We start from the raw sequence: 12,373 nt of genomic DNA on the forward strand, positions 1-12,373 counted from the left end.
GAAGCAATGATTAATCGATTTGACGAATTAATCGACAATATTTTGGTATTATTCATTCATTCATTTTCTACCGCTTATCCTCACGAGGGTCGCGGTGGGGTGCTGGAGCCTATCCCAGCTGTCTTTGGGGCGAGAGGCGGGGTACACCCTGGACTGGTGGCCAGCCAATCACAGGGCACATATAGACAAACAACCATTCACACTCACACTTTCGCCCGTAACGGCGGCAAAAATTTAGTTTGGCTGCAAGAAAACTTCAAAATGTTTAAGAGTTCGTTTGCAAGGACTTACAAGGATGTCACGCTTTTTTTTTTTTTTTTACAAAATTTTGTCTTATACTGTCTCAGTTATGCTAAGAGTCCACTGGGCCGGCGCCAGTTGATGCCAGTTCGCTCCAATGCAATTTGCTGTGACGCCAATAAGGTGCCTAGTGGCGTGCAGTGGCTCAAACTGCCTCCCAACTGGCTCATGGTGGCCCGTAACAGCATCAAAAATTTAGTTTGGCGGCAAGAAAACTTCAAAATGTTTAAAATCTTCGTCGTGTCACTTGAATCAAGCAATCGGCGCAAAGTGTCCACCAAGTGGAACCAAATGTTGCAAACAATGCGCCTATTGGAATCCACTGGAATGTAATGGCGCGAGCCAAGTTGCGCCAATGATGCTAGGAGTCCACTGGGCCGGCGCCAGTTCGCACCAAAGATTATGTGATTGGTGCGAACTGGCACCAACTGGCACCAACTGGCGCTGGCCCAGAGTTCGTTTGCCAGGACTTACAAGGACGTCACCGTTTTTTTTAACAAAATTTTGTCTTATACTGTCTCGGTTATGTTAAGAGTCCACTGGGCCGGCGCCAGTTGATGCCAGTTCGCTCCAATGCAATTTGCTGTGACGCCAATAAGGTGCCTAGTGGCGTGCAGTGGCTCAAACTGCCTCCCAACTGGCTCATGGTGGCCCGTAACGGCGGCAAAAATTTAATTTGGCGGCAAGAAAACTTCAAAATGTTTAAAATCTTCGTCGCGTCACTTGAATCAAGCAATCGGCGCAAAGTGTCCACCAAGTGGAACCACATGTTGCATACAATGCGCCTATTGGAATCCACTGGAATGTAATGGCGCGAGCCAAGTTGCGCCAATGATGCTAGGAGTCCACTGGGCCGGCGCTAGTTCGCGCCAAAGATTATGTGATTGGTGCGAACTGGCACCAACTGGCACCAACTGGCGCTGGCCCAGAGTTCATTTGCCAGGACTTACAAGGACGTCACGGGTTATTTTTTAACAAAATTTTGTCTTATACTGTCTCGGTTATGTTAAGAGTCCACTGGGCCGGCGCCAGTTGATGCCAGTTCGCTCCAATGCAATTTGCTGTGACGCCAATAAGGTGCCTAGTGGCGTGCAGTGGCTCAAACTGCCTCCCAACTGGCTCGTGGTGGCCCGTAACAGCATCAAAAATTTAGTTTGGCGGCAAGAAAACTTCAAAATGTTTAAAATCTTCGTCGTGTCTCTTGAATCAAGCAATCAGCGCAAAGTGTCCACCAAGTGGAACCAAATGTTGCAAACAATGCGCCTATTGGAATCCACTGGAATGTAATGGCGCGAGCCAAGTTGCGCCAATGATGCTAGGAGTCCACTGGGCCGGCGCCAGTTCGCACCAAAGATTATGTGATTGGTGCGAACTGGCACCAACTGGCACCAACTGGCGCTGGCCCAGAGTTCGTTTGCCAGGACTTACAAGGACGTCACCGTTTTTTTTAACAAAATTTTGTCTTATACTGTCTCGGTTATGTTAAGAGTCCACTGGGCCGGCGCCAGTTGATGCCAGTTCGCTCCAATGCAATTTGCTGTGACGCCAATAAGGTGCCTAGTGGCGTGCAGTGGCTCAAACTGCCTCCCAACTGGCTCATGGTGGCCCGTAACGGCGGCAAAAATTTAATTTGGCGGCAAGAAAACTTCAAAATGTTTAAAATCTTCGTCGCGTCACTTGAATCAAGCAATCGGCGCAAAGTGTCCACCAAGTGGAACCACATGTTGCATACAATGCGCCTATTGGAATCCACTGGAATGTAATGGCGCGAGCCAAGTTGCGCCAATGATGCTAGGAGTCCACTGGGCCGGCGCTAGTTCGCGCCAAAGATTATGTGATTGGTGCGAACTGGCACCAACTGGCACCAACTGGCGCTGGCCCAGAGTTCATTTGCCAGGACTTACAAGGACGTCACGGGTTATTTTTTAACAAAATTTTGTCTTATACTGTCTCGGTTATGTTAAGAGTCCACTGGGCCGGCGCCAGTTGATGCCAGTTCGCTCCAATGCAATTTGCTGTGACGCCAATAAGGTGCCTAGTGGCGTGCAGTGGCTCAAACTGCCTCCCAACTGGCTCGTGGTGGCCCGTAACAGCATCAAAAATTTAGTTTGGCGGCAAGAAAACTTCAAAATGTTTAAAATCTTCGTCGTGTCTCTTGAATCAAGCAATCAGCGCAAAGTGTCCACCAAGTGGAACCAAATGTTGCAAACAATGCGCCTATTGGAATCCACTGGAATGTAATGGCGCGAGCCAAGTTGCGCCAATGATGCTAGGAGTCCACTGGGCCGGCGCCAGTTCGCACCAAAGATTATGTGATTGGTGCGAACTGGCACCAACTGGCACCAACTGGCGCTGGCCCAGAGTTCGTTTGCCAGGACTTACAAGGACGTCACCGTTTTTTTTAACAAAATTTTGTCTTATACTGTCTCGGTTATGTTAAGAGTCCACTGGGCCGGCGCCAGTTGATGCCAGTTCGCTCCAATGCAATTTGCTGTGACGCCAATAAGGTGCCTAGTGGCGTGCAGTGGCTCAAACTGCCTCCCAACTGGCTCATGGTGGCCCGTAACGGCGGCAAAAATTTAATTTGGCGGCAAGAAAACTTCAAAATGTTTAAAATCTTCGTCGCGTCACTTGAATCAAGCAATCGGCGCAAAGTGTCCACCAAGTGGAACCACATGTTGCATACAATGCGCCTATTGGAATCCACTGGAATGTAATGGCGCGAGCCAAGTTGCGCCAATGATGCTAGGAGTCCACTGGGCCGGCGCTAGTTCGCGCCAAAGATTATGTGATTGGTGCGAACTGGCACCAACTGGCACCAACTGGCGCTGGCCCAGAGTTCATTTGCCAGGACTTACAAGGACGTCACGGGTTATTTTTTAACAAAATTTTGTCTTATACTGTCTCGGTTATGTTAAGAGTCCACTGGGCCGGCGCCAGTTGATGCCAGTTCGCTCCAATGCAATTTGCTGTGACGCCAATAAGGTGCCTAGTGGCGTGCAGTGGCTCAAACTGCCTCCCAACTGGCTCGTGGTGGCCCGTAACAGCATCAAAAATTTAGTTTGGCGGCAAGAAAACTTCAAAATGTTTAAAATCTTCGTCGTGTCTCTTGAATCAAGCAATCAGCGCAAAGTGTCCACCAAGTGGAACCAAATGTTGCAAACAATGCGCCTATTGGAATCCACTGGAATGTAATGGCGCGAGCCAAGTTGCGCCAATGATGCTAGGAGTCCACTGGGCCGGCGCCAGTTCGCGCCAAAGATTATGTGATTGGTGCGAACTGGCACCAACTGGCACCAACTGGCACCAACTGGCGCCGGCCCAGAGTTCGTTTGCCAGGACTTACAAGGACAAAATTTTGTCTTATACTGTTTCGGTTATGCTAGGAGTCCACTGGGCCGGTGCCAGTTCGTGCCAAAGATTATGTGATTGGTGCGAACTGGCACCAACTGGCACTAACTGGCACCAACTGGCACCAACTGGCGCCGGCCCAGAGTTTGTTTGCCAGGACTTTTTGCACAATATCACCTTCAAGGACTTCTTGCAGGAGGCTAAGTCCGCCATGATTTAGCACCGGAATGAGGCACCCATTGCTACTTTTAGTTTTTCAATGTACTACCCTCAATGTCGGCACCAGTGCCAGTATGCAACCCAGGTTCGGTACCCATCCCTATAAATGAATAAACGAATCAAAAGCCCAAAAAAAAAAATGTATACGACTTCCAACCACATCTGAAAAAAGCTACATGTCCTGAAAGCAACAAGCGTTGTTCCTTGAGGTTCCTCCCCTACACAGATGCCAGCACCACGTCACGTACACCTCACATGCAAGCTTTGAATGGCCCGAATGACAGTGATTGTATTTTACAGGGTTACAACGGACAAGGTCCAGGGTCGTCAGTACTCCGATGAATCACACACACACACACACACACACAAACATACCTCGGATAGTCACTTGGGGTCGTGGATGTGATTCAGTCATCTCCTTGAAAAGGTCCATGTGGAGTCACAGTCTCTCCAGAATGCTTACAATAGTAAGTGTTTTTTTTTTTTTTTTCATGTGGAAATGTTCCACGGACTCAGAAAGTCTTGAGTTCACTTTTTAAGTCACAGTTGCCAATATGGTACTGTCAAAATGTTTATTCTTCATGTTGGGAAATGATTTCTATACATAATATTCCTTGTCCTTGTCTTTCGGTCTCTTGTTGGCGACGCTGCCTTTAGGGCCCGCGCCGGGCGTTTTATCCTTCACTACGGCGCCGTTAGTTTGCGCCGAGTTGCTGATGTAGTTGCGCGTCTCATCCACCTGGTAGGACCCCTCGTCCCTGTTCCTGTACTTGTACATGGCGTAGAGGAGGATGAGGATGCAAAGGGCGGCGGCCGAAACGATGCCCACCACCATGCCCGTGGTACTGCTCGACTCCCGGATCACTTCCGAGGCCCCTGGCGGTACTCGCCGCACCACGCCGGGAACGGTGGGTAAGGCGGCGGGTACCGTGCGCAGCATGGGGGAAGTGATGTAAGGACCCCGCGGTTTGGTGCCGTCCAGATCGAAGGACGTGGGAAGCGGCAGCAGGACTATGTCAGGCTGCGGGGGTTTTAACTCGCGGTTGTTCATTTTCCCAGCGGGCAGCTTAGGAGGCGTGTCCGAGGGGGCCGCGGCTGCTGGCGTGCCCCCGGGGTTGGGCAGAGGCAAGGTGGGTGTAGTCCTACCTGCCTCGGAGGCTTTGCTAGGCCTCAAGTCCTTGGCCTCCCACTTGGGTGCGAGGGCTTTGTAGCCGCCTTCATAGGTTGAGGTGGTCAAGATCTTATCTGTTACCAGGGAGAAGGTGGTGTAAAAATCTTCATCGTCAGTCGGGGGCAGGCTAGAGTCGAACTCTTCCCCAGAGCCAAACCCCGAAATCACCATGCCATCATCATCATCACCATCATCATCACCACCATCATCACAATCATCGCCGCCTCGGTCCGACAAGCAAGGTACCCCCGCCTCAGTGGCCATGGCCAAGGATTCTTTGGTGGTCTCGATAATGGTGAGGAGGGGGTGAAGGGTGGGGGGGAGGGGGATGAAAGAAGAACGGGTGGAGACAGAAGGGATGTCTATGGGGTCCTCCACTAAAATGGGGATGACTAGCTCCCCTCCTGGAAAGTGAAAGACAGAAAGAAACACCAGTGAGAAGGCGGCCAGATTCCCGAGCGGCAGAGAAGCAAACGGCAAAGGATGGAGGAGCAAAGAACTTAAAAAGGAAATGAACTGAAGAGAAATTGAGGAACAGAAAAGACGGTACCAGTGCAAAAAGAAGAGAAGTTAGAACCAAACAAGACCCATCGGAGAAAGAAAACGACAGCCATTAGTAACGTATACTTTGCATCAAAAGGCTTGGAGGAACGCAATAAGGGCGAGCCACAACAAACTCCGTACGCTTGCTAGCCGACCTTGACACTCACTTGCCAGTTGATTCAGGAAATATTTTTGCCTAAATTTTGTCTTATACCGTCTCGGTTATGCTAAGAGTCCACATGGCCGGCGCCAGTTGATGCCAGTTCGCGCCAATGCAATTTGCTGTGGTGCCAATAAGGTGCCTAGTGGCGTGCAGTGGCTCAAACTGCCTCCCAACTGGCTCATGGTGGCCCGTAACAGGTAAATTCTACTGAATTCAAGTACGAAGATGGCCTGGTAGATTTTAATTATTTTGCATGTAAAACAATTTTTTTACTATTTTTACTACAAGAAAACTATTATGAGGATGATGATAATAATAATAATAGTTATTATCATTATTTGTAGTATTAGTATTAGTATTATCATTATTAGTAGTATTAGTATTATCATTATTAGTAGTATTAGTATTATCATGATTAGTAGTATCAGTATTAGTATTATGATTATTAGTATTATCAGTATTATTATTATTATCATTATTAGTATTATCAGTATCAGTATTATCAGTATTAGTATTATCAGTATTAGTATCAGTATTAGTAGTAGAATTATTATTATTATTAGTAGTAGTAGTAGTATTAGTAGTAGTAGTAGTAGTACAATAATAATAATAATAATAATAATTATTATTAGTAGTATTACAATAACAGTCATCATCATAATCAGTATTAGTATTATCAGTATTAGTATTATCAGTATTAGTATTATCAGTATTAGTATTATCAGTATTAGTATTATCAGTATCATTATCATTATCATTATCATTATCATTATCATTATCATTATTATTAGTCGTAGTAGTAGTAGTATTAGTAGTATTAGTAGTATTAGTAGTAGTAGTAGTACAATAATAATAATAATATTAATAATGATGATTATTACTAGTAGTATAACAATAACAATCATCATCATAATCAAGATAATTATTATTATTAATTTAGAATATAAACTTTTTAATATTTTGATAAATATTAATTTTCTATAATAATAGTAATAATCATAATCATAAAATATTTTCTACAAATTGTATTTTTGTTACGATTTTTGGCCTCACATTATTTCCTATAGGAAAAATTGCCTCGATTTCTGTATGTTTTGTATTCATAACAAAAACCGAGGTACCACCATATGTTGTATTGAACTGCTGAGTTTGTTGCACTTTTGCTCACCAAAACAGCAGCATCCACTGAATCTTCTCACCAATGAATTGAATGAAAAACGCACCGCCATCGGATATGGCGGATATTCAACTGTCAGCATTCCCAATAAATTGACAAGTGAGCGTAAAGGGCCATAAATAAATAACTACCTCCGTCTAAAGAGGGTGTTAACTTTTCCACTTGCATGACTTGTTCAGGCTTTTAAGAGGCTTGTTTCATTGATTTAAATGCTTATTATTATTAAATGTTTATTATATTCTATGTATATTTACGATTTACTGTAAGCATTTGAACACATCAAATAGGTGAGCAGTCGAATTAATTGAACCTTTAAATGCCACATGTGGTACAACTGTGTTATTTTACCACCATCAAAAGGATGAATCTGTGCTCTAGCAATACATTTTTCATTATATGAAAACAATAAGAACCTATTCAAACGTGATGGCACCAGGAAGTAAGAAAATGTGGAACTTCGGAAAACGGGAAGGTTGACAAGTATGATCTCAAAATCAAGTAAAACGGCGATCTTTCTTCTGCATACACACACAAATATCTCCTCTACTTGTCTACTAGCATCCAAAAGTACCAAATAGTTCCTGTGTTTTGCATCTAGTTTTCATATAAATGATACAAGCCTCTTCAAAAGCACAATCTGAATACTGTGTCATGCATCGGCAAACATACCTTGTACTTATGGTACTAGTACTACTTTATGCTGAAACACTGAGCTAAATCTTTCATCTTTGGTGTAATTGTGGACTCCCCTGGCCTCGTGCCTTTTGACCCCTACAGTTACCACAGTGGCATAAAGTCATACGGCAGTTCAGCAACACCTGAATGTTTTCTTTAAAAATTGCCTACATCGGCTTATGTTTGTTATGTTTACATTTTTTTTTTTAAATAAAACAATTTCAAAACTACAGTGGAACCTCAAATGTAAAGCGGTGGTGTCTTTCGTACTTTTCGTGGGGGACCGCAGCCTAAGCAGGGAAGCCCAGACTTCCTTCTCCTTTGCTATGTCATCCAGCTCCTCCAGAGAGACGTTGCCTGAGTTTTCCTCGGACATGCCTTGAGGTGTTCAAGGACCGGGTGCCCAAGCTGGGCCTCATCTGGTTCCTCTCAATGTGGAGGAATGTGAAGGAGTTTCTACTGGATGACAGATTCTCACCTTATCACCAAGGGAGACCCCAGACACCCACAGAAAAAAAACAAATTTTGTTCACTTGGACCCGCAATCTTGTCCTTCAGGTCACTATTTGGGTATTTGGGCTTGTGACCATGGGATGGGGGTCGGACTGAGAGCCTCAGTTCCCTCTTCACCAGGACGGATCGATGCAGAGTCCGCATCACTGAATGCGCCGCACCAATCTTGAGGTCTAGACTTCCATCCTTGGTGAACAAGCTCCCAAGGTACTCAGACTCGGGGCAGGATCTCATCCCTGACTCGGAGATGGTTCTTGCCCTGGTCTACGCAAGAATCATGGTTGTGGACTTGGAGGAAAAATACGCGGAAGGGTACACATTCATTCATTTTCTACCGCTTATCCTCACGAGGGTCATGGGGGGTGCTGGAGCCTATCCCAGCTGTCTTAAAAATAATAATAATAATATAAGATAAAATTTTGCATGTTTACAAATACTGTGTTTTTGAACAACATCAGGAAGCCGTGGAGTAGTCACAGTGACTGAGTTGTAGCATAATTCAGCCTTTATTAGTTCGGCATCACTCAGCCACTGGAGCTGTCCAGTGCTGATCTCAAGCCCAGATAAATAGCATCAGGAAAGCATTTGGTAATGTTCATTCATTCATTCATACATTTCCTATCGCTTATCCTCACGAGGGTCGCGGGGGTGCTGGAGCCTATCCCAGCCGCCTTCGGGCAAGAGGCGGGGTACACCCTGGACTGGTGGCCAGCCAATCACAGGGCACATATAGACAAACAACCATTCACAATCACATTCATACCTATGGACAATTTGGAGTCGCTAATTATCTCCCATGGGGAGAACATGCAAAAATATGTCAGAGGGTGGAATTGAACTGGGGTCTCCTAGCTGTGAGCCCTGCGTGCTAACCACATCAGCCCGGAAGGATACACAATGTTATATTAATAATAAAAATCATAAATATCGTATTTTAACATCTACCCAAACATTGTAAATATGGCGAGGAGTTGGTCGAGTCGTCACATCGGAGTTTGATCAGCCTGGACCTGAGGTTCCACTGCATTCCGCTACTGGTAAAACCGGTTAAGTCCTAAAACATTCAGATGTTCATTGAATCTGCTCATCCTCTTGTCAAAGTGGTTTGTTCGTACATTGCAAAGCCTCACAAACAGGGCACTAGATAGAGATGCAAACCTTATGGAACAGCAAATTAAAACAAATAATAATATATAAAGGAAACAAAAAAATTAAAAAAAAAAACAAAAACAAAAACAGAACCAAAGAATGAAGGCATTGCAAGAAGTTGAGAGTTAGAGCAGACATTGTTGAAACATTCACAAAGTAAAGTCACAGATAGAGCTACCCAGAAAGGGATCAGTCAGAGTTAGAAGATCGGAGAGAGAAAACAAAGACATAAAAAAAAAACAAAACAAAACCATAAAAGCCTACAAAAGGACAGCTCTTAAAGAAGAAAGCATACCGTCAGTTTTGTCAACTTACATCAACAAATTGCCCGCATGATTTTGGCAGGAAGAAAAAAAAAAGTTTACAAAAGAAAGTTGTGTAAGAATGCCTTTGGACAGGTTAGTTACTTGAAACAGTTAATTTTTTGTATATATGTCTCTTTTTGGACAGGATGGTACAGGGAGGAAACAACACAATCATCCACACTTTATGACATGAAAAATAATCTTCACCATTCTGTTCCGGCTATATATATATATTTATATCATTTTTTTTTAATTCTCATTAAGTATAAAAACTGTTGAACTTCTCCATAAATATGTACAGGCTCTTTTAAACTACCTTGTTCATTAGCGATGAACAAAAGAATGACTGTACATATCTTTGAATGTCTACATAAAAGGTCGGGAAGCGGTGGTGGTGGGGCGGGGTGCGAGACAAGGGCGGGGCCTATGAACATACGAGGAAGGGGATGACATAGATGGGGGTGAACGTGTACATCAGTTGCCATGTCCATGTAAAGGCGGCACGAAGCGGTCGGGCGGCATTAGAGCTTTTGGCTGTAAGGAAGGGATGGGGATATACAAACAATGAGCATATTCATGCCCATCGACAGAAGAGAACAGCACTGACAGTTTTACAAACCCTAAGTTGCAACTTCTTTGCCATGCACCAAAGCCATTTTATCCCAATTTTTTTTTTTTTTTTTTTCAAATCCCAGATAGGCATGGAGTGACAGGAAAGATAAGCATTGAAACACTTTGCACAAGATAGCGGCTCATAACTTTGGGCTCGCTCTTTTCTCGGCGCGTCCATTTTTCGTTGTTTTTTTTTTTTTTTCTTTTGTTGTCTCGGATAAAATGGATTCGCAGAGAAACGAGGAAGGCTTCAGTCTAATCCGGTGACAAACAAATCATCAAAACATTGGAAATCTTAGCAAATTAGAAGATAATTGTCACATTTTCAAGAAAGAAACATAGAGGTGCACATGTATGTTGAGGAACATACATGTGGGTTCAAGGACAAAACTTGCAAGCAAGAAAGGCATTAAATTTGTCACACTATACCAAAGATGAACAACCAGAAAGCACACACTAGGGGACACGGTTCAAAGGTACTTCCTTTAACTAATAATAAACACTTTATTATTAGTTAGTGAGATACATTTCTCTTGTTAGTATTCTCAAAACACGGGGCAGGGCGTGCAATCTGGATGTACGTCAAACAGGAGAGGGTCTATCTAGATATAGTATTTCTATACTTTTGATTGGGTTAATGCATGCTTAAGTAAGTTGCATTTAGGGAGAGTAAGATAACGTAATAACGCTACAACAAGCTGGGGTTATGTAACGGTGGAAGGGGAGGGAGGTCACGACAAGGTCATCGTCACCAAGGGCTGCAAGATGTTCTCTCAAGCAAAGGAAGCATTAAATTAATTAATCCAGCAATGCTGTATTACTATTAATTAACGAGCAGCCAACAGCCTTAGTCGGACAGATGAACAAGTACTGGTGTGAGTTCCACAAGGGGGCACTAAATGGAGAGATTGGTATTGAGTTTTGACTTCATCCTCTGCAAGATGGAAATAGTTTTCAGTTAAACAACCTGTCAACCCGCCCAAACTTTTTGTTGTTCGCTATAGTTAAATGCAAATGTTGACGTATGCAAAATAGGCTCTCGGAATATGTTAGCTTGGCTATCCCTAACACTGCCATGCACCAAAGTCAGCATTTTTTCTATTATTCTCTTTTTTTTGTTGGGAACTGATATTTCCCTGAAACGTACCTATGCTCGAAAAAGTGCGTTATGTAAATGTATCTTTTCACAAAACTGTTTTTCTCTTTTTTTGTTGGGAACTGATATTTCCCTAAAACTTACCTATGCTCGAAAAAGTGCGTTGTGTAAATGTATCTTTTCACAAAAACTGTTTTTCTTTTTTATGTTGGGAACTGATATTTCCCTGAAATGTACCTATGCACGAAAAAGTGCATTATGTAAATGTATCGTTTCACAAAACAGTTTTTCTCTTTTTTGTTGGAAACTGATATTTCCCTGAAACTTACCCATGCTCTAAAAAGTGTGTTATGTAAATGTCTGTTTTCACAAAAACAGTTTTTCTCTTTTTTGTTGGGAACTGATATTTCCCTGAAACTTACCTATGCTCGAAAAAGTGAGTTATGTAAATGTATTTTTTTACAAAAACAGTTTTTCTCTTTTTTTGTTGGGAAATGATATTTCCCTGAAACTGATCTATGCTCAAAAAAGTGAGTTATGTAAATGTATTTTTTCACAAAAAACAGTTTTTCTCTTTTTTTTGTTGGGAACTGATATTTCCCTGAAACTGATATATGCTCGAAAAAGTGAGTTATGTAAATGTATTTTTTCACAAAAACAGTTTTTCTCTTTTTTGGGGGGGAACTGATATTTCCTTGAAATTGATCTATGCTCGAAAAAGTGAGTTATGTAAATGTATTTTTTCACAAAAACAGTTTTTCTCTTTTTTGGGGGGGACTGATATTTCCTTGAAACTTATGTATACTTGAAAAAGTGAGTTATGTAAATCTATCTTCTCACAAAAACTATTTTTCTTTTTTTGTTGGGAACTGATATTTCCCTGAAACGTACCTATGCTCGAAAAAGTGCATTATGTAAATGTATCTTTTCACAACAACTGTTTTTCTCTTTTTTTTTCAATAATCTGCGTGCCTTGAAAGATCAGTCATAATTGTCCAAAGTGGCCGATACTTAAGGGGTTGAATTTTGATGAGTTAATGTTATCTCTTGTTTCAAATGCGCCAAAAGTGTGTCAACCAAAGCAAGATAAGTAGAATCG

General features: G+C 42.9%; 1 protein-coding gene across 1 annotated transcript in view; it reads right to left on the minus strand.

Annotated features, from left to right (window-relative positions):
- Positions 1 to 276: 276 nt before the first annotated feature.
- Positions 277 to 12,373, minus strand: part of nrxn3b (neurexin 3b) — a 294,220-nt gene continuing 282,123 nt past the window's right edge. Inside the window, exon 27 of the mRNA XM_078794519.1 lies at positions 277 to 5,445. Coding sequence (XP_078650645.1) covers positions 4,469 to 5,445 — 977 coding nt within the window. The 3' untranslated portion in view covers positions 277 to 4,468. The remainder of the gene's footprint in view (positions 5,446 to 12,373) is intronic.

This window comes from Doryrhamphus excisus, linkage group LG11, assembly GCF_037039965.1.
Source record: "Doryrhamphus excisus strain RoL-2023G ecotype Guam linkage group LG11, RoL_Dexc_Guam_v1.1, whole genome shotgun sequence".
NCBI lineage: Eukaryota > Metazoa > Chordata > Actinopteri > Syngnathiformes > Syngnathidae > Doryrhamphus > Doryrhamphus excisus.